The sequence below is a fragment of the Phodopus roborovskii genome, unplaced genomic scaffold (assembly GCF_943737965.1).
Source record: "Phodopus roborovskii unplaced genomic scaffold, PHOROB, whole genome shotgun sequence".
Classification (NCBI taxonomy): Eukaryota; Metazoa; Chordata; class Mammalia; order Rodentia; family Cricetidae; genus Phodopus; species Phodopus roborovskii.
Window position 1 is genome coordinate 411,741 of NW_026126542.1, and position 22,293 is coordinate 434,033.

A 22,293-nucleotide genomic window follows, 5' to 3' on the forward strand; every position below is an offset into this window, starting at 1 on the left:
AAGTCTTGTGTTGTGAATTAGGGACAATTAAGTATGAATCTGTAACTCTGACGTCACACAGATTTGACCGTGAATGATTTTGTATTGCTACTTCTTTCTTTGATCTCAGGCAGTATACTCTTTTGTCCTGTCCAGTCTTTGCAGCTGTAAACAGGGCATTGAGAGCATATCCGGTGAGTCAGGGCTCAGTTAGGAAGACATGTCCTTCCGGAGATTTCTAGGAGAGAGAAAGAGAATGCAGAATGTTAGATGACTACCCCCCTCCCAAACAATATGAGGCTGTTGGGGTCAAAACAAAAGTCCCATAACCGGTGTTCAGATTTGCCCCACAGACCCCAGGGAGGTGCTGTCGTCACTAAAGCAAAGGTTCCTGAGAACGTGTCACCTCCTCAGCTTTGGCAGCTCTGAGGCTGGTGAGAGGCGGGCAGGGAGCTGGCAATCTGGCTTGCTGCTGCTGGTGCTGCTGGGGGCTTCTCCTATCCTTCATGCCTTCAGATCACCCACATGTGTGTGCTCCTCATGTCCCAGGTTCTCAGCCAGGACTTTAAGGTGTCTGGCCTCCGGTAGAACAGCTTCATGCCAAAAAGGCTGGGGTGCCTCCTGGGGTTGCTGTGAGGCACTCAGTTAATGGAAGTGGCTGTCATTTCTTATTTCCATTATCGTTATGGAGGACCATTGTTTCTGTAATGCAAGCTTCCAAGCCTGCCCTTTGGCTTTATAGTCAAGTCTCTCAATACAGTGCCGGTGACCTGTGTTTGCTCCCTCCTTCATAAGGTGTCCTACCTTTGGGAGGGCTTACATTCTGTGATTCCACCTCTGCATCCTGCCTCCTAACATTATATTGCTTGCTCGGGCTGGTCTAAGGTTCTGTATTTGGGACTACAGACATGTGCCACCCCTTCTGACTCTGGGTATTTTTTGTAGGGGTTTCCTTGAGAAGTTTTAACTTTAAGGCTTGAGGGTGTAGCTCAGCAGTGGAGCATTTGCCTGGCATGTAAGAGTCACTGGGTTCATCTCCAGAACTAGAAAAGAAAACCAGATTGTTGTGCTATCGAGCCTATATAATATGTCTCAGCACTTGGGAAGCTGAGGCAGGAGAATTGAGAGCTTGGGGTTAGACCAGGGCTACTAACAATTTCAAGCTATCAAGTGAGACCAAAGAAATAATGATTTTACATGTTAAAGAAGAAGTAGAGGTTGGCTTAATTCTATTAACTCACTTCTTTAATGAGTAACTTAAAAATCTTCAAAGTCCTGTAATTTGATATATGTGGTACAAAGTACTATATAAATCTGATTTATTATAATGGATTCTACCCGTCTTTAGCTCCCTTTGGATTTTGTCAGATGAAATGCAAAGAGATTACATATTTATCCCAGTTTGTGCTTTGAATCTCATGCTGACAGAATAGCCTATCAAAAGCGTGGGCAGTAGTAGCCCCAGTCATTTGAGCTTGTTTATAAAATGTAAGTGTACTGGATTGCTTTAAAACCCCTTAGTCTCTTTGGCAATGTCCTCTCTCACTGCTGGAGAAAGCTTGACACCCCTTATCCCCCCTCCCCCGACGTCATAATGTTGGTGAATTTATCTCTTTCATTCAAATTATCTCCTCTACTACTCTAGCCTACTTTAGTCTTACTGTTTAGTACTCATTTAAGGTTGGCAGGGAAACAGTAGTCACATGATTCACCAAATAACATTAGAGGCTTCTGTCTGCACTACTGCTTCAGAGATACACAGCTACCAGACGTGTAAGTTCAGCAATAAGCCAGGGCCCGTAACTTTGCTCCAGTCCTGGGCTTAGCATAGCGAGCTGGCTATTTGCAGAGCTTGTATGGATTTGGAAGTGCCAGAACTGTATTGACAGAATCCCATTTTATCTGCCCCCCCCCTCTTTTTTCTCTCCAGACTTTGAGTCAGCCAGAGCGCACAATGGATGTCCAAACAGTTTACAGTGTCTGAAACAATGAACAAAGGGTCTCAGTGTGTGGAGAGTGGAAAATGGAGGTGGAGGGAAACTTCTGGGTAGTGACCTAATTCACTCCCCTCTGCACCCTTTGCTCATGCTGGAGCTTAAATATATATTGGTATTTTATATTTTTTGCTGGCCATGAGACTGGAGGCCTCATGTGTGCTGGGGAAGTATTCTACTACTGTGCTTGTGTACATGTTCTCTCTCTCTCTCTCTCTCTCTCTCTCTCTCTCTCTCTCTTCTCTCTTCCTCTTTCTCTCTCTCTCCCTCTGTGTGTGTTGACCTAGATATCTATAAATATTTAGGCTTAGTGTTATAACTTGAAGAGGGACTTATTCTGTTGCTTTATATATTTTTGTGCAGCACAGCATTTATTTATTTACTTATTTAAAATCGAGCTCTGGGGTTGACTGGTATTCACTGGACAAAAGTCAGGATCTGAAGAAAGGTAGGGGAGACTGTCCTCCTTAGTTCCTACAACTTGCTCTCTGTCGGGAGCTAGGCATCTGCTGTTCAAAGATAAATTTCTCACTGGGCTTCCTTGCTGAGAAATGTGGGCAAACAGAACTGGGTTAAAAATAAATTTAGCTTGGGCACTGCCAAGTTTCTAAGTGTCGTGTTTATGATTGACTTGTCCAGAAGACATATGGAGGCCATGCTTGTGCGTCAGTCTCGTAGCATAGAGGACAGCGTCATCTACATAGCACCCAGAAGACGCTCTGGCCTCTGACTAGGAAGGAGTAAAAGAACATCCATTCATTGTGGGTCCAGACCCTCACTAAAAACTCTCAGCCCTGGGATTGGAACAGTGGGCTGGAGAGATGGCGCCTTAGTTAAGAGGATTAGCTGTGTGAGGATCTCTTCCAGCTCCAAATCACAACACTCTGTCACCTGCATCGTCTGCAGTGTGATTTGAAGGATAAATGTCAGGGCTGGTCTAGCTGGACCGTGTCCCAACAATGAAGTGTCCCAAGAAAACAGCAGCAGCACACCCTTCCTGACAGTCTCCAGGCTTAGGCTTTTGGCTTTATACCTAGAATAGTGATTTATGGGTTGACATGTTACAGAGTGGGAAGCTGTCATCCCTGTCTGTCACTTGGTCTCGATTGTTAAACAACTGAAGCCATTTGGTTGGGGAGAAGTTGACTATAACTAGTTGTTTGGAATTGTAGATTACAAAAATGTTCTCAAAATTATAAATGTTAAGTGTCCTTTGAAATGTGTGTATATATATCAGAAGATTAAAGAGGTTTTATTGTTTTGCTTTTTTGAGACAGGGTTTCTCTGTAGCTTTGGAGCCTGTCCTGGAACTTGCTGGAACTTGCTCTGTAGACCAGGCTGGCCTTGAACTCACAGAGATCTTCCTGCCTCTGCCTCGTGAGTGTTAAAAATGTATTTTAAGTGTATATGTGTGCTTGAGTCTGTATATGTATCAGATGTGTCCAGGCATCTGTGGAAGTCAGAAGAGGGTGCTGGATCCCCTGGAGCTGAAGACGCAGGCAGGCAGTTGTGAGCTGCCATGTGGGTGTTGGGAACTTGTAAGAGCAGGTCCTCCTGTGCAAGAACAGCCAGTACTTTCAACTGATGGCCGTCTCTCCAGCTCGCTTGTCTAGTGCCAGAGCTGAGTGATTTAGGTGAGGGTCTGAACTCACATCAGAGTTACCTGATAACACTGGAGGCTTGCTTTTACATTAGGAGGGGTTGTTTGGGGGAGGAGGGCAGATCTGCATCTTTGCATTCCTAGGGCAGACATAGCATAGTTACTGCTCAGGAAATGAAGGGAAATGAAAGGAAGAGGAAGGAGGACCTAGATCCTAAGGACTGGGACCTCTCAACTGTCTCACTGCACCCTATCTGCTCTCCTTCCCCAACTTCTTTCCTTCTCTCTTTTAAATGGACAAATAAAAGCGCATCTGTTTCTGGCATACAGTGTGGTGGTGCTTGGATCCAGGCCAACACCCACTCCCACCCCACAATCCCCCTCTCCTCAGTTCCTAAGAAGCATCTTGCAGGGGGCTCAGTGATTGTTTTGAGCTTGCATCTCTAGGGTGTCAAACGCTCATGAGCAAAGCTTGCAGACAGGTCCGGGGCCTTACCCTGGTTTTCACAGAGGCTGCAGTGTTCGTTGGGGACAGGTTCGTTTCAGCTCAGTTTCCAAGCCTTGGATGGAACTCCGAGTAAGATGTGCCATCAGATACCTGCGGGACTGGGTGAGGTGCTGTTCTTGCTCGGCGCTGTCCCATTGCGTTTGGTTGCGAGTTTTTGCTGGTGAAGCTGGGCCAGGAGATCTTGGGACTTAGTCGTGGTAGGCCCTTGGTTTAGACCTCACTGAATTCTCCCAGGCGATTGGGAAGGAGGGGTTAAGTGTGTTTTACAGGTTAGGAAACTGAGGCTCAGAAACAGCGAGCACTTGGTTGACAACGGAAGGAATATGAGCCAGGGTGCATTTGAAACCTGTAGGTCACCTCAATTCCACCAGCTTCTGCTTTTCATCCTCAGGCTAGAAGGAGGTAGAGGGAGAAGCTCTGCTTGGCACATCCAGCCTTCAGCTCAGGATAGCTGTGAACAGCCCCTCATAAATTGTAGGCATTATAGGACACGCCCCCCCTCCCCCCGTCAGTGTCTCAGGAGGGCCTCTAACTTTGTAGTGAGGATGACGGAGAACGGCTGTGTGCTGGGATGACAGACACCAGATTTGGTTGGTACTGGGAGTAGAACCCAGGGCTTTGTGCATGTCCAGCAAGTAACCTACCAACGGGGCATGTTCCCAGCCCACACTGTGAGCTCTGTTTGCATTTACTTTTATTACTTCTGGTAACTCAGTTGTACAGTATTCAGATAAGCATTTTGTAAGTGACAGTGCTGTCCCAGGGTCAAAAAAGGTTGCAAACTCTCAGTTGATTTCTGGGAATGTTAGCATTATGCCTGAACAGTTATAGAAGTAATTTTTACTACCAGGAAATTATGTGTAAAAATGATACACCATACCCCCTGTGGGTGCGGGACAGATTTTCTCTGTGTAGCCTGGGCATCCTGGAACTTGATCTGTAGACCAGGTTGGCCTGAAATGTACAGATCTACCTGCCTCTGCCTCCCAAGTGCTGAGGTTAAAAGTGGATATTATCACTGCCTGGCTGATATATCTTTTCCTTCCTTCCTTCCTTCCTTCCTTCCTTCCTTCCTTCCTTCCGTCCGTCCTTCCTTCCTTCCTTCCTTCCTTCCTTCTTTCCTTCCTTCCTTCCTTCTATTTTGGAGACAAGGTTTCACTGTGTAACAAGGCTGTCCTTGAACTCGCTCTGTAGACCTGGCTGGCCTCGACCTCACAGAGCTCTGCCTGCCTTTGCCTCTGGAGTGCTGGGTTTAAAGGAGTGTGCCACCACTGTCCAGCTCCACCAGTATTTCTAAGAGCTGTTTTCTTTCAGGGACTTTCTGTGTCCGTTATTCTGTGAGGCCCCAGAGACTCCCAAGATGAGTAAGACACAGCCTAAGAGGAGGTCGAGTACATGGGCACCTAGTTGAAACCACACCTTTATTGTAGAAATATTGTTAGCCCAGTGTGCTTTCTTCAGCTCTTCATGGCTTCTGGAAGGAATAACTTTCCCCTCAACTCAGTTTGAATGCTATTATTGATGTCAAGATAGCTTGTGGCTACAAAATAGGAAAAATAACTTGCATGTGCTTGGGAACTTGCCTGTTAAGGGTCCCAATTCTGTAAGTTTTGCTGGGGTTGGAGTACAGCTCTTAAAACATCAGATACCTCCAGGAGGTTTGGGTCCCACAGACGACACTAATGCTTCATAGCAGGGTAGTCTTTTATAGCTGAAAGCGAGTGTATTGGTATAGTGGGAAGTTTTCGTTAGTTTGAGACAGAATCTCATTATGTAACCCTGCCAGGCCTGGAACTCAGTATATAGACCAGGCTGGCCTTGAATTCACCGAGATTCATCTGCCTCTGTCTTCCAAGTGCTAGAATTAAAGGCGTGCACCACCGTGCCTGGCTGTAGTGGGAGTTTTGATTGGGAATAAGGTTTAGTGAATTTTGGAGCTAGACCGTTTTGATGATGGGATGGATACAGAGTACCAGTTGCTGGCCGAGGGTCCAGGAAGGAGGCCATGGAAAACTGGGCCAGCCAATTCCAGGGCTAGAAAAAGTAGGAAGAGTTTCCTTACAGCTCACGGTTTTTATTTCTTTCTGATTGTCTTACCGCACAGTCCTCTTCTAGAACTGATTGTGTCTGCGTGAGCAACCTAAGATTGTTGCACTATTTAAAGTGTTGCTTTTCAGTTCTAAGCTGTGTGTGACCAGTAGTGGATATGAAATTTTGCCTGGCTGGGCTGGACTTAATTGAGACCAGAGACATTGGCTAGAGTTTATGTCCTCTATGTAACTGTGTCGTCTAAGGCTGCCGGCTTTGGGTTTCGAACATCACTTCGTTAGTGTCTTTGTCTGAGGGGATAGCTTAGGATCAAGAGGCAAAGATTTCATGAGATGGGTCAGAGGGTAAAAGCACTTGCCTTGTGAAGCCCAGTGATCCATCTCCAGGGCCTGTGTAAAAGTGGACGGGAGAATGGATCCTGGAAAATTGTCTTTTAATCTTACATGTATACACACACACACACACACACACACACACACACACACACACACACACACACACACAATAACAGTTTAATAAAAAGGTTCTTTTTTTTTTTTTTTTAAGAAGGATCATTAAAAAAAAAACTTCCACACACAGTGTGTCTCGCCCAAGTCCTGTGTTGTGAGTGCTCCTGATGGTAGTTAAAAATCTGCTTGGAGGCTTTTGATCTCAGCCAGCCTTCCCTTGTGGTTTAGAAGCTGTCAACAGTTTAGATTTTAGTTTATGGGCAGAATAACCCAAAATTTGCATTGCTACCCAAATGAAGTGAGTTTATCTAATTTTGGTGGATTACCTACCCACTGAGACTTTATCTCTTGATAATTAAACAATGCATAAACAAATACAACCATTGCAAACGGGATTATCACTTAACAGCTGCATCCTGAGGACAGGCAGAGCTCCTTGACGGTGGAAGTGAGAAAGAAGGCAGCTGGAGGTTTGGCGTGGAGGAGGCCTGGCCGTCCTCTTGTAGGTTAGCACGGTGGCTTGGTGAGTGAACTCCCGAACCATAGCCTGCCACTTGTCGGTCCGTCTTTCCTTCCTTCCTCCCTTCCTTCCTCCCTTCCTTCCTCCCTTCTTCCCTCCCTCCCTCCCTTTCTTCCTTTTCTTGGTTTTTCGAGACAGGGTTTCTCTGTGTAACAGCTCTGGCCATTCTGGAACTCACTTTGTAGACCAGGCTGACCTCGAACTCTAGAGCTCAGAGGTGTGCACCACCACTGCCTGGATGAATCAATCAAGCCAAGCGATGTTATTTTATTTTTATTTATTTAATTTTGGTGTTCTGAGACAGAGTTTCTCTATGTAGCCCTGGGTTAAGAATGGCTGTACTAGAACCCGCTCTGTAGAGCAGGCTGGCCTTGAGCTCAGAGATCCACCTGCCTCTGTCTCCCGAGTGCTGGGCTTAAAGGCGTGTGCCATGCCCGGCTCATCAGTTTTCTTTTCCTGCCCACTTAGTAAGAAACATTCTCTTGTTTCTGAATGGTTAAATTCTATTTATTTCAATTTTTGAAAATGGGTGTGCTAGTGGGTTTGTGCTGGTGTGCATGTCACAGTGTGTTCCCAGAGATCAGAGGGCAGCCATGGGCATCAGTCTTCACCTTCCAGTTTGCTTTTGAGAAAAGCTCTCTCTCTCTCTCTCTCTCTCTCTCTCTCTCTCTCTCTCTCTCTCTCTCTCTCTCTCTCTCTCTCTCTCTCTCTCTCTCCCCCCCTCTCATATGTATATAGTGTTCTGCCTGCAAGTACGCCTGAAGGCCAGAAGGGGGCACCAGATCTTGACAGATAGTTGTGAGCCACCATGTGGTTGCTGGAAATGGAACTCGGGACCTCTGAACAGCCGTCTTAATTGCTGAGTCATCTCTCCAGCCCCGAGATAGGGTCTCTCTTATTTGATGCTGCACATATCAGGTCATAGTGTACACTAAGTAAGCTGGCTCACGAGTGTCTGGGAGTACCCCTGTGTCTGCCTCCCACCCAGGAGCTCTGGGATTATAAACACATGCTACCACATCTGGCTTTGTGTGGGGTCAGGGAATCCAGACATAGGTCCTAAGTTTCAGTGGCAAGTGCTTTACCCATTGAGCCACTCCTCTTCCCCTAAATGGTTAAGTTTGAAATGGTCATGTTTGAAAGTCATGTTTGTACCTGGGATAGTTTGCACTCTGCGTGTTTGGCTTTCTGTGGTTTCAGTTACCTGAAGTCCAGGGTCTGAAAGTATTCATTGGAAAATTCAGGAAAGAAATAAGTTTTGAGTACTCTTTATTGCATTGTACTGTTTTATTGTATATTTTTTTAAAATACTTCCATTTGATTATTAGTAGTTGTAATCTCTTATTGTTCCTTAGTTTAGAAATTATATTGTATCATGGACTGTGGATGGACAGGAAGAAACATTATATTTAGGTTTTGTACTATCTGGGGTTATAGGCTTCCACCTGGAGCCTTGGAATGTATACCCCTAAGGATGAGGAAGGTCAGCTGCCCTAAGGTCTTTCATGTAGGATGGATGTGGCCGTGGTATACAGATGAAGTGGGGGGGACTCAGGGCTCAGCTGCTGGAGCGATGGGTTTTGCTACCACTTCCTGATAGGCAGTGGTATCTCCTCCACAACGAGTGTGAATATCATGCCAAGTCCTGGATCCTGCACCATACACTGGTTCTCACAGGCCATCAGTGCAGTAGTTGGCTCACCAGGGATGCACTTGCTCACATGCTTCTCCCAATAGCCTTGGCTCAGCCATCTCATCTCCAGTGTAGCCAGACCCTGGGGCCAGCCTCCTTGTGGCCTTTCAATCAAGCATTGACAGTAGAGGCAGTAAAGCCACTCTCCTCCAGGGAGTGCTTGATTACAGCCTGCTGCATCATGTCAGATCTGATCACTCCCACCTCCACCCTGCAGCGGGTCACTGGAGGATCTTGTATTTACTTGTTTCCTTCAGTTTTGGAAGGCTGCACATCTATACTCTTTCAGCCGCTGGATGCCTGTCTGACTTCTGCTCTGCTAGCTGGTGTTTGTGTTCAGCTGATGGATGCCCTCTTCAGCTCTATGCATGTCTATTGTGGCTACCCCAGGGAGCATATGAGCTCAATGCAGTTGTGGTTTGGTAGCTCATCTTTGGGCATCTCCAGGCTGTCCTGGCGTCTCCAAGACTCCACTGCAAACAGGGCAGAAGGAGTTTTCACCAACAAACCCCCCCCCACACACTGCTCCTAGAAACAGGAGCTCAAGTCCTTCTAAGTGATGGAGGCAGGTTCCCTTTTACAAGTTTCTAGCCCCTTGATGCCTCCACTCAGTGCCATTCAGGAGATGCTCCAAATATCTCATTTTGTTGACTATTCCCCAACTGGCCAAGGGATGGTATGGTATCCCAATCAGAAGTGCTTGCCCTGGATGAAGTCTGGGTTCTCCTGGTTGAGGGTCCTGGCTGGAGCTGAGACCAGGAGGCCGCAGGGTAGGGTGGGTGCTGGGTCTCAGTCTTGCCCTCTAGAGGAAGAGAAGGATGGGGTTGACGTTTCTGATCACTCCTGGTTGTGTTGGGTGAACCCTTGTAATAGTAACTCTCCTTACATTGGTATACATTTTATGTAGCTGTGCATGGACAACTGTTAAGCGTGATGCCCCTTTCATTTTTTCCTTACTGTTTGTGAATCTGACCTTGGATCTTGTGTGATCTTTTAGTGTATTCATTAAAAGCCCATTTATAATTTCTCCTAAATTAATTTTGAACTTTGTATTTGGTACTGTATTATTGCGCCCCCTAGTATAATGTTACATCCATTACCAGGCAGTGGCCTTTGTCAGGTTGCTGATAAATGGGGATTCCACAAAGAGAGGAGTCTTCTTAGACTCTAAGGTCATGTGCTCTTTCTGTCTGATTTTTGTTGCCAACACTGGATGGGCCCAATAATAAAATGTAACTCTGGATTGAAGAAAATGTTGTCACCCGTCCGCAAAATCTCTCATGCAGAGACTACCAGCATGACTCAGGTCATGTTGATAGTATATAATCAACCATACAAGATGTTAGACTTATTTTATTCTACGTGTGTGATTGTTTTGCCTGCATTATATATGTGTACCACGTGTGTGCCTGGTGCTGGAAGTCAAAAGAGGACATCAGATTCCTTGGAACCGGAGCCACCATGTGGCGACAAGTGCTATAAGCCACTGAACCTTCTGGATAGCCTCATACAAAATGCAGGAACTTATGGAATAGGCTATTTCAAGCTCCTGGAGTTTTTGTTTCAATACTCTGTCATCTGTTTTCTGAAGCCATGGTCATTAGCAAGGCCATCTGATGTGTAAGCTCAGTTATCTTCAGCGGCTTTGACTGTGAGGGTTTCTCTATGGAGGAAACCTCTCTTTGAGAATTTTACATAGTTTTTTTTTTTTTTTAAAGACAGGGTTTCTCTGTGGTTTTGGAGGCTGTCCTGGAATTAGCTCTTGTAAGATCAGGCTGGCCTTGAACTAACAGAGATCCACCTGCCTCTGCCTCTTGAGTGCTGGGATCAAAGGTGTGCGCCATCAACGCCTGGCCCCTGCTTGTTTTTTTAAGACAGGAATTTACTAGGAATGCTAGGCTAGCCTCAGATTTTCCTGGTACTCAGGCTAGCCTTGAACTCACAATAGCCCTCTTGCCTCAACTCTAATGCTAGGATGACAGATGTGTGCCATCACCCTCAGCCAAAATAAGACATTTTAAGTTCATCAAAAATACACAGTTGAAACCACAAGCTTTAAAAAGTACCATAGGGTAGTGGTTTAAAATAAAGTTAATTAATAACTTTTTTCCTTGTGGTACTTGAACCCAGGGCAGGATCTCTGCCTGTGACCTATATCCTCTGAACTCATTTATAACTTTCAAAGTGTCATTTGCTAAATTTTGTCAACATGTCTACAAATGAAGCTCAAAATATTTTCTCCTTGCAGGTAAAAACAAAAAGCCCCAAAACAACCCAAACACCTTAATGTTACTAAAATCAATCTTAAAATATTAAACTGTTTTCAAAAATAGTCTTTTTAACCCACCACCACCTTGTCCAAAAAGCATAAGAAACATCACATTTGGTTCACGATGACCAGAGTCTGACTTTCTCCTTGATTGATTGATTTTTGAGATGGGGTCTCATTGATGTAGCTGTGGCTGGCCCAGATCTTGCTTTGTAGATCAGGTTGCCCCCCCCCCCAGCACCCTAGTGATGAAACTATAGGTGTGTGCCACCAAGCCTAGCTAATACTTGGTGAGTGCTGCTTTTTGGTTGATTTGGGGGGGTGTGTGGCAGGGTTGGAAATTGAACCCGTGTCTTGCATGCTGGGTAAAGAGCTGTGCTGATGAAGTTAATATCAAGGCCTTTAGAGCTTCTTCTAAATGCTAGGCAGCTTTTCCCAAGAGGTTAGAAATGTCTGTGCTCTGTAACCCACACACCACAAGCTTGGAGGTGGGGTGAGAAGCTGCTCACTCTTGTGTGTGTTATGTGTTTGCACAGATTGGCTTTCTATGTATGGGTGTTTGACTTTTGAGTATGTGTGTGCACTTTGTGTCTGCCTGGTGCCTCTGGGGGGTCCAAAGAGGGTGTTGGATGCCCTGGAACTGGAGTTCTATATAGTCGTGAGCTGCTGGCAACCGAAACTGAGTCTTCTGGAAGCACTTCTGGAAGTGCTGAGCCATCTTTCCAGTCCTTGTATACATTTTGTCTGTCTGTCTGTCTATCATCTATTTATTTATTTTGAGGCAGGGTTTCTCTTTGTAAGAGCTCCAGCTGTCCTGGAACTAGCTCTGTAGATCAGGCTGGCCTCGAACTCAAAAAGACCCACCGACCTCTGCCTACTGAGTGCTGGGATTATAGGCATGGGCCACCACCACCTGGCTGTAGTGTACATTTTAATACTAAAGCACGAGAAACCCCTTATGCCACTATTGGGGGGTATGGTTAACATTTTGTAGTAAGTATAGCTATCTCAAGTTTTTAAGTAAATTAAAATTAAATTTAGACATTCAATTCCTTGGTCACAGTGGTCCTATGAGGTTAGTGGTCTCCATGTTGAACAATACAACTATGGGGATGTTGACAAGACAGAAAACTCTTGGGTGCAGAGACTGTTAGCACTGAGTTCTCCAGTGTTAACATGCTGTTCAGAGGCTCTAGGGGACCTCCCTCAGCTCAGGGCAAGCTGGGGATTCTGCCCTTTCGGCATTCCAGCTATTGATTGGAACTGCAGTCTGAGGGTGGGCTCTCAAGGCTCCTGGGTCTCTTCTCCAGTAGGAAAGGTATGTCTGTTGCAGGTACCAGCTTTGCAGCCATCACCAGGTTCACTGATAAGGGACAGAAGCACACGGTGTCTCTTTTCTGTGTGAGCCATGCTCGGATGGTGCCGCAAGTCTGGGAGGATCAGTTTACCTCATGTGTGTCATTCCCGGGCCAGGCCTGCCAGCAATTCTCAAGGGTGGTGTTTGAACCTGCCTTTTGACAAAGCAGTTCATAATTTTCTTTATCTTTGTATCTATTATGGGGTGGCAGTTTGTATGTGTGTTTGCTGTTTTTAAAGCGAAGCTGTGTTTTAATGATAAATGGGCTGAGTCAGATTGAAAATCACCAGTTAGACAGGGCTGTGTCTTTGTTGCCAAATTAACACCTTCCTTTTGGGCTTATTAATGGCTTCTTTGTAATTACAAATAAGGGTGGTCTGTTTAAATTATGCCTTGCAGCTTAGTGTAGGAGAGCTGTGAACTTAGATGTCTTAAATGTAATTATCTGCTGGCATGTGTGTGTATGTGTTATTAAAATGGGATATTTGCCAGTCTCCTATTATGGGGTCTCACCATGAAGAGTCATGGGATCCGTGGGTCTGAAGGCCAGGGAATGGTTACCAGTAGATTTTTTTAATGCCGTGGTGGGCATTTGGTAGAAGTAGCTTCTTCAGTGGAAAATAGTGAAAAATACCTTGTTTCTTGAGACAGGCTCTCACCTGGAACTCACTGTGTAGGCTAGACTGACTGACTTGCTGGTGAGCCCCTTCTGGCCTCCACCTCCCTAGTCCTGGGACTACAGACCACACCACCACACGTCTTTCTTATATGGGTACTGAGGATGGCACTGCATCCTCGGGTTCACATGGCAAGCACTTTACAAGCTGAGCTCAGGTCCTGGCTTCAGTGTGCTTTCTGTGCAACCCATTTGATAGCCTGAATCTAGAGTGTGTACTGTTGATGAGTATCTTACAGCGGCCCTAGAGAGGCTGGTGGAGTGGTGCAAAAACAGGCAAAGGAAGGTTGGATGATTGTTCACGGCCCATGGCAGGGCATAGTTGGAGACCCTGCCTTCGGACCGTACCATCTAGGAGACAGAGTTATTTTGCTTTGAGACAGAGTTTCATGTAGTTAAGACTGGCCTCAAATTTGCTATGTACCAGAAGCTGGCTTTCAACTTCTGACCTCTTGCCCCTACTTCCCAAGTTACAGGCATACCTTGTGACCCTCTATGAGGATTCTGGGATTCTGGGAACTGAGTTTGGTTCCTTTGAAGAAACAGAAGTATTCTTAACTGCCAATCCCCTAACCTTTTTAAAAATGTTTACCTGAGGTATTGGGAGTAGCCTTTGTGGGGCTGCAATCTGAGCCAGCCACTCGTACCTGAGTGGGGATGTGTGGATGAGGGAAAGGCTAGCTATAGACGATAAAGACAGAGACACAGAATAAAAGTCAGAGGGCAGATCAGTCAATACTGAAATGCCACGAGTTTATTTTTCACCACTCTTATATACTTTAACCCAAAGGGGGAACACATGTATGTGGAACAGACTTTTCTTCCTCACTTATTCTAAGGGATCAGTAACCATGCCTTAGCTTCAACTTCTTGTTCCCTAACCTTGAGGATCAGGAGTAGCCACACCTCAGATTCAGGTCTGTTGTTATTTAGTATTAGACAGCCTAACATCTTACGGTAGCCACATCTTTGACCTTTATGTCTTAATGACTTGCTGAGGACAGTTTGAACTCTCTGTTCTTGTGCTAAGATAGAGTACAGCCATCTTTGTGGGAATCCACACTGAGGTAAATATAGTTTGGGTTAGAAAGCAAAATGTTCAGGTGGGAGGTGGTAGTGCACACCTTTAATCCCAGCTCTTGGAAGGCAGAGGCAGGTGGATCTCTAAGATAAGGTCAGGCAGGTCTACAGAGTGAGTTCCAGGATAACCGGGGCTCACTGAGAAACCCTGTCTCGAAAAAACAAAAACAACAACAACAGGAAAAAAAAACAAAAACAAACAAAAAAAAAACTTCAAAACTTCACAACTGGAGTGTCTCAGCAACTGGTCAGAAATGTCCATTTATTCATGCTGAGAACCCATCGGAGACCCTTCTCTCATATTATTGTAAGGAAACCAGTCTTGCTGTCTCGTTCAGGCTGGCTTTGAAGACTTTGCCTCATGTGGCGAGCTGCTGTCTCCCCTGTGTCGGTTGCTTTAAGAAAACATGAAGGGTGTTACTGTGGACATCAAGGGGATGGGCACTGTTCAGAAAGGAACACCCCACAAAGGTTACCATGGCAAAACTGGAAGAGTCTATGGTATCACCCGCTGTTGACATTGTTGCAAGCAAGCCAAGTTAAGGACAAGATTGTGGCCAAGAAAATTAATATGCAAATTGAGCATATGAAGCAAGCACTCAAGAGTTTCGGTAGCTTCCAGAAGTGGGTGACAAGAGGAAGAAGGAAGGAAAGAGGAGGTGCCTAGGTTCAGCTGCAGCGACAATTCGCTCAGCCCGGCACAGAGATACAGAAGAAATGAGCTCTAGACTGTGCACAGTTGAAGTAATTTTTCTTTTCTTTTTTTATCTTGTATGTAGGGGGATAGCGCTTGTTGATTTATTTGACAAGTGTTTCAAAATTGTCAGCAGAGGCTTTGTTTTTCAGTATCTCTCTGTCTCTCTCTCTCTTTCTCTCTCACTTAGCCCAGGCTGACCCAGCACCCTCAAAGGTCTTGCTGCCTCCATCTCCTGAGTCCTGGGATTATGGTTTGAGGTGCCGCGCCCTGCATGTGAGCAGAGCATTAACAGTACTTTGTCGTTAAGACTGGTTTCCTTGGGTTCTAGGAGGGGAATCCCAAGCGTCCCTGCTAGAGGAAGTGGGCTGTGGTAGCAGGCTTCTGACAGCCTCTCTTCCTGGGATTGCAGTTGATATTCTAATGATCCAGCCTGAAGGTGCCACAGGGACACTTCATACACAAAGATCCAGTCACCACTTAGTGGATGGCGTTTCCACTCCTGTGTTTGACCTCTCAAGGACCTGGATGACTCAGTTCGTCCCCCTCTCCCCCCTTTATTTTATTTTTGAGGTGGGATCTGAATGTGTAGCCCAGGCTGACCTTGCATTGTTGGTCCTTCTGATTCTGCCTCCCTCCCAAGTGCTGGGATCAGGAGGCCACCCTCCTTCACTCTCTTCTTCCTTCTCTTCAGCATCTCCCCCCTCCCACCCCTCCACTGTGGTCATCCTAACACTCATCAAAGGCTCAGTGTGTGGAATGCGCCCATCGCATCCTGTCATCAGATTCAGATACATCTATGATAAAGGTGAGCCATGGCTCTGAGTTCGAGGCCAGCTTGGTGTACAGAGCTAGCTAGTTCTAGGATAGCCAAAGTTACAAAAAGAAACCCTGTTTCAAAAAAAAAACAAACAACCCCCCCCACAAAAACAAACAAAAAACCCAAAAAAGGGAAGTCTTTGGTGTCCCTAAGAGGGACAAGTGCAGCTGACCCATGGGACACGGCGTTCATTGAGAGTCGGTGTGAAATCCCTCAGATGTGGTGTCTGCTCAGTGCTGGTGGCTTCCTTCCCTCCCAGTCCTTGTAACCACCTTGTGGCCTATTCCCCTGGGTAGGTACGTATCATCAAGGGTCCCGGGCAGGAGACTAATTTCAGCATGCTCACGTAGAAGAGAACATGTTACTAAACAGTGTACTCCCCAGCGTCTTGAGCACACCTTACAAGTTCATGTTCTTGGACCAGAATGTGCTGTTCCCTCCACATAGAGTGCCTTTCTACTGGACTAGTTTGTCCTCCTTCAGCCAGGAGCTCTTGTAAACTTGTGGGAGAAGGTGCCTCCTGTGGTTGGTACATGCCTCCCTTCACTCCAGCTCCCGCCCGTTAACACTCCGAGCCTGCTGTCTCAGTTCACTTTACAGATTTATTTATTTATTTGTTATGTATACAGTGTTCTGCCTGCATGTCTACATGCAGGCCACAAGAAGGCACCGGATCTCATTATAGACGGCTGTGAGCCACCATGTGGTTGCTGGGAACTGAACTCAGGACCTCTGGAACCTCTGAGCCATCTCTCCAGCCCCCTCTCAGAGCCACCATGTGGTTGCTGGGAATTGAACTCGGGACCTCTGGGACCTCTGAGCCATCTCTTCAGCCCCCTCTCTTTATGCACTGGCTCTTATGTTGTCAGTCTACCTGACTCAGCCAATCACTGAGCTGATTCCTACCTCAGAGTCTTTGAACCCACCCACTGGTTTCTTTCCCTGACAGTTCTTCAGACTTCCTTATGATTAATTCTTCCCTCTTTGATATCCATAGCAGTCTTGGTACTTGGTGGCCTTGCATATAATCCCAGCTCCTGGGAAAGGAGGTAGAAGCAGGAATGTAGTTCAAGGCCAGCCTGGGACACATATTCAAATCCTGCCTCAAAATGAAATATAGATGCCAAGAGAGAGCAAGAGAGTTGCATTGCTTCTTCCATTGAAGCCTTCCTTCCCCTGAGAGAAGAACATTTGGTGCATATCCCCCAGTGTTTCAAGGTCTGCCATCTGCTTGGTTCTGGGCAAATGTGTGTTGAATGAATGAGCTTTGTGTTGCACTTACACTGGGTTAGAATAATTTGCTTACACTTCTCACCACCCCGCTGGCCTGGACTGCCTTAGGAGAATGACTGAAGAATTGTTTATCTTGCAGTATATGGCTGTTTCTTGACTGTAAATGCGGATGTTAGGAATCTAGGGAAGGTGCATGGGAAACTCCTGCTCTTTGCCTGGAGGCAGCCTTCCTGCAAATGTCCTTCTGATGTCACCAGTGGGAGTGCCAGTGGGGACAGGCTATGGTTGTTCTGATGTTTCCAAGACTGGTCTGCACTCCCGGGTGGGTGGAGAGGGTCGAGGGAGATGGCAATTTCTCCATTTGTGACTGCTGCTGGCCTTCTGAGGTGTAGGTGGGAAAAGGCACACCCAGCGCTCAAGAATTGTACTCAGGTTTGTGGCTTTAAAGCTTACTCTTTGGAGCCTAGAGTGATGGCTTCAGTTCCCAGCACACATACACACACTGGCTGGCAAAGGTCTGTAACTCCAGTTCTAGGGACCTTATGTCCTCTTCTAGCCTGCATGGGCATGCCTACCCAAACATTTGGTGCAGTTATCCATGTAGACAAAACACTCTACCATATATACAAATAAATAAATATCATAAAAGAGAACGAAAAACCAAAACCCCAAATTAACATTTTGGGATTCAAATTGTCTCCTGTCCTATAACCATTATGTGGCCCAAATTTAGAGCTATGTCCCAGTGTCAAACCAGGTGGCACATTCTTCTTTTTGCAAACAGCTCTGCCTGTTGACAAGACACTCAATGGCGACAGCACACTTCTGAAAACGTGCGTTGGGTTGCAAGCCCAGGCACCCTTATGTTCAGAATCCAAAGCTACACAAAGAAGCAAGGACAGAGAGCGCTTTGTCGTTTCTTTGTCTAAGTTTATGGTAAGTTTGGAAGAGAGAAAATAAAAAAGAACTCTGCTGAGCAAGATCTCTGTCCCTGTGACAGTGCCGACCTGTAGCAGCTCTCCTGGTTGTCACCAAGAATGTATGTCTTTTCTCTGGGTGCCTTTTAATTGGTTAACACTTGCAGGTTGGTTTAGCCGTGAATTTCCTGCTGTTTTACATTTCCTGTATGGAGTGTGTCTACGAACAAGTTACTTCTCTGTTCCTTTCCATAGCCCTTCTCTAATTTACAGTCATTCTTGGTTCACCTGACCCCAGGAGTCCTTTACACACTGAGACACACAGAATCTCAAGTCCTTTTATATCAAGTGGTGTGATGTTCATGGAACTTGGGTAGATCTTCATGTACTTCCAGTGGTCTTTAGGGACCTTATAACACCTAATGTAATAGGATTGCTGCTTAAGTAGTTAGATTATTTAGGGAATGATCGCCCCAAAAGGCGGTACATGTTTAACACACACACACTTGTTTTGTCTTGCCTTTTTTTGTGCTGAGATAGTATCTCCCCGTAGAGTACAAACTAGCCTCGAACTGTTGATCCTCACTGTCTCAGCCTCCCCAGAGCCAGGAGACAGCTTGTTTTTGTTTGCTTGTTTTTTTTGTCTTTTAAAATCTTAAAGGTTATTCGTATTTGTATTTATGTGTCTGTCTGTCTGTGAGTAGTGTATGCATGTATGCCGTGTGGGGCCCTGGATTCCTTGGATTAGAATTTACAGGCAGTTGTGAGCTCCTTTATGTGAGTTCTGGAAATCGGACTCTGGTCTCTTAACCACTGAACCATCTTTCTGGCTCCTGAAATTATTTCTAGATCACACACATAGGATCTGTGGATGTGGACAGCCAGCAGTACTTAATAATAAGTCATAAGCAAATCCTGAATGATTTCCCGTGGCTGGAAGAAGTGCGCACCCCAGTGCTGTCCTGCTTGTGTGGGAGAGAGGGAGGAAGAGAAAGCTGTTGAAGTGGTGTGAGTCCAGACTGCCTTCTTTGTGCCTCACGAGTAGTGCTTTTCAAAGCGCTTGGTGTCCCTGCTGTATGGATGTGTCACTGTGAGATGACAACAGGATTTGCTGGGAATGTGGGCCACTATTGTATCCGCCTTACGTAACCACGTGGAGTGGTGGAAATGGGCGAGCAGCCTGGGAGATAGGCAGTGGCCAGCCCTGACTCTGCGGAGCCATGAAGGCCGCTCAGGTATTCCAGAGGATGTGGATCCAGGCAGTTAAAAAGTTGGAGAGGTGGAAAGGCCACGTGAGTCCTTCAGCTTTCGACTTTCTTTCCCATGCTTTCTCTGCCGGAGGGGAGGGGGGCAAGCCCTTCACACAGTGGCACAGTGACTCCTTTATCCTCGGATTTATTTGTGTCTTGGCAGCTTTTAGGAACAAATTGTGAGATCGCATGCAGAATGTGGCTTGCAGTCAGTGGTAGAATTTTAAATACTCGTCTTATTTTGAGCAGACCAAAGGTGAGATTGATAGCCGCTCACTGGATGTGTGAGTCAGACTGCCGATCCCCATGTGTTGGCAATCGCAGACAGCTCCGCTTCTTGGGGGAAAGATTAGCATGCTGCTTTGTGTATGTTTGAGAATTTTGTGTTTGGGATCAAACATCTAACCTTCGCATCCTGTAAAAGCCTGTAGCCCGATGGCAGGGCTTCCACATCTGAGGGGCGATTTCTGACATTAGTTTTAGTACACAGGGCTCTGTTACGTGGATATTTGCCATGTGGCTTGGACTCATGGTGTCTTTAAAGCAGCTTGGGGTGAATTTTTGTTCTTAGTGGTCTCTCTCAATGGGAAGCAGCAATATATGGACACGGAGCTTAAAAGTTGGCAGTTCAGGGTCACCACGGGCCGTCGAGACTTAGTTGTCTGCCTGTGGTTGGTTTTAAATGTTTCCTTTTGTGTGTGTTGGGAGGCGGAGCGCATGTGTGTGAAAGGGGCTCGTGTGTGAAGTCCAAAGGTCAGTTTATGGTGTCGTTCTTCAGGGGCTGGTTTTTGAGACAGGGTCTCTCTCATAGAGCCTGGTGCTTGCCAAGTCTTCAAGACTGGCTAGCCATCATCTCCCCTATGCTGGAATTCCAGGGTGGTTTTGTCTAGGTTCTGGGTACTAAACTCAGGTCCTGGTGCTAATGCAGCAAACACTTTTACCAACTGAACTGTCTTCCCAGCTTTAATGGGTAGTTATCTGTTTGGTCAAGGATTTCCCAAGAAAATGAGCTCTGTAAAAGGCCTAAAAATAACAGTTTGAATAACGATTCACCTTCCTCTCACTCAGTCTTTAAATATACCATACACTGAGATTCTTATTTGCAGTAGGTCACATAGCTCCTAACTACCCATGGAGTGACTTGTTCTAGCACGGATGATGCTACCACCGATGTTCCTTTAATGGAAAGTAAAGTGATGAGAGGAAATCGTGCAAATCACGTGGAAGCTGCTTCTGGTGGCTGGAATCTCAGGCTGAGGTTGAAAAGGTGCCAGGGGCCCATCGGTGGAACCCCGCTCTCTGAGGAGACAGGAGTTGCAGGTCCTCCTGTGCCTTTACCTGTTCAAGAGTCTGTGCCACCTTTGTTTTCCTAATAAAGCTGCTCTTTAACCTTTACAGAAGGGAAGAAGGCACCGAGGAGTCCGGAGCACCCTGGGCTCTCCCACACACTGCCCGCTCCGCCTGCACCCATTGCACGGGTCGCTCTTTTTGTCCTTGTATGTCACACTGCCGACACTGCCCCCACCTGCCTTCCCCCAGCAGAAGTTGCTGTGCTCTCCTTTTCTCCTTGCAAAACTTCTGGAACTAGATACAGCCTTGGATGTTAGGTTGTCAGCTGCAAGTCAGGAGCCCCTTGATGACTCCCTTGCCTCCCTACTTTAAACTTATGAAATGATTGCTGCCTATAGACAGCTTAAGCATTGAAAGCATGATGCATAACAAATACCATGAGTTCATCACATTCTCCCATCCCACCAAGGTGTAAAACTCACCCCTGCCGCCTTCCAAAGCTACTTCATCTACAGTTTTATATTCATTCCTTTGCTTTTTCTTTGCACTTTTACCATATAAGACATACATACATGCGCACATATATCACTAAACAGAAGATGAGTGTTGTTAGCATTTTAAATAAGTTATTATTTGTATGTGTGTGGGGGTGGGCAGGAAGGCCAGAGCATGACTTGGTGGAGTCTGTTTCCTCTTTCAACCTTTATGTGGGTCCAGGGATTAAATTTAGGTCACCAGATTGAGCTATGTTACTCGCCCTAGTGGCTTCTTGGGAGGGAGAGTTGATTTTCTTCAGAGATGTGGTCCCTGAGAGACTGTGCATGTACTGGTCCTGTATCCATACACACACTGGTCACTAAATGAGCTCAGTGGGTTAAGTTTAAAAGGAAAAAAAAAAAAAAAAAAGAGCACATGAAGTTGGAAGGGAAAAGTCGGGCAGGATATAGGGGGCAACAAGGAGGAGGAGGATTTGATCAAAATGTATGAATTATATGCATGTATGAAATTCGAAATAAATTTCAAACACATTTCATGTTGTGTTAAACTCTTAACATTCCGCATTTTAACCATTTCTAAATTCAGTAGTGTTGTATATGTTCATTTAGTAGTGAAACATTGTTTCTTTTTCAACCTATATGAAAACGATGGCACTCTCTTCAAATCCTTGAGGAGTCCCTCAGGTTGAATTGTGATTTGAAGTGTCTGTGTTGTGCATTGTTTGGGTTTGGGTATGTTGTGTTTGTACATTCTCTTCTTGAGGCTATTTGCAGGTGGCCATGGGTTAGTTTTACTAAGGCCACAGCTAAAAACAAAGATGGCCAAGACTTCTGTGTCTATGGAGAGGGACACCCATTCTCGGTCTTAAAAGTTGAGTTCTACATTCATTTCTCTTAAGGAAACTTTCTAACATGAGATTGATTAAAATGGGAAAATACACAGGCAGCTGCTGAAAGATGCTCTTAGACATAGTAAACTTCCAGAGAGGAAAGACAGTAAAACACGTTTAGAAAGTTGGACCACAGACATCTCAGATTCCAGCCTGCTTACTCAACACAGGTGGAGAGGTAGAGATGGGAGTGTGGCTCAGTAAGACAGAGCATTCCCTAGAACTTACAAACAGTAACTGTAGTTGTTCCTTTTCTGTTGCTGTGATAAAACACCGTGAGGAGGGCAGTTTGTAGATGAAAGAATTTATTTAGGCCTATGGTTCTAGAGGGATGAGAGTCATCATGTCAGCCAAGTGGCAGGCATGGCAGCTGGAGGAGCAGGCTGAGAGCTCACATCTTAACTTAAGCACAAAGCAGAGAGTAACCAGAAGTGGCACTAGTTTGAAATGATGAGTCTTCAGACTTTCAAAGCCTGCCTTCAGTGATGTGCACCTCCTAGACTTTCCCAAACAGTGCTACCAACTGGG

The 22,293-nt window shown here is 45.8% G+C and overlaps 1 protein-coding gene across 5 annotated transcripts in view; it reads left to right on the top strand.

Annotated features, from left to right (window-relative positions):
• Tjp2 (tight junction protein 2) overlaps positions 1-22,293 on the top strand; it is a 91,103-nt gene that overhangs the window by 27,622 nt on the left and 41,188 nt on the right. Inside the window, exon 1 of one of the 5 annotated variants that reach the window (XM_051200130.1) lies at positions 18,941-19,130. The exons of 3 other annotated variants lie outside the window; for them this stretch is intronic. In XM_051200130.1, the coding sequence (XP_051056087.1) occupies positions 19,059-19,130 (72 nt within the window). In that variant the 5' untranslated portion in view covers positions 18,941-19,058. Of the gene's footprint in view, positions 1-18,940; positions 19,131-22,293 lie in introns of those variants that run through there. One more of the 5 variants, XM_051200127.1, reaches the window with a different exon arrangement.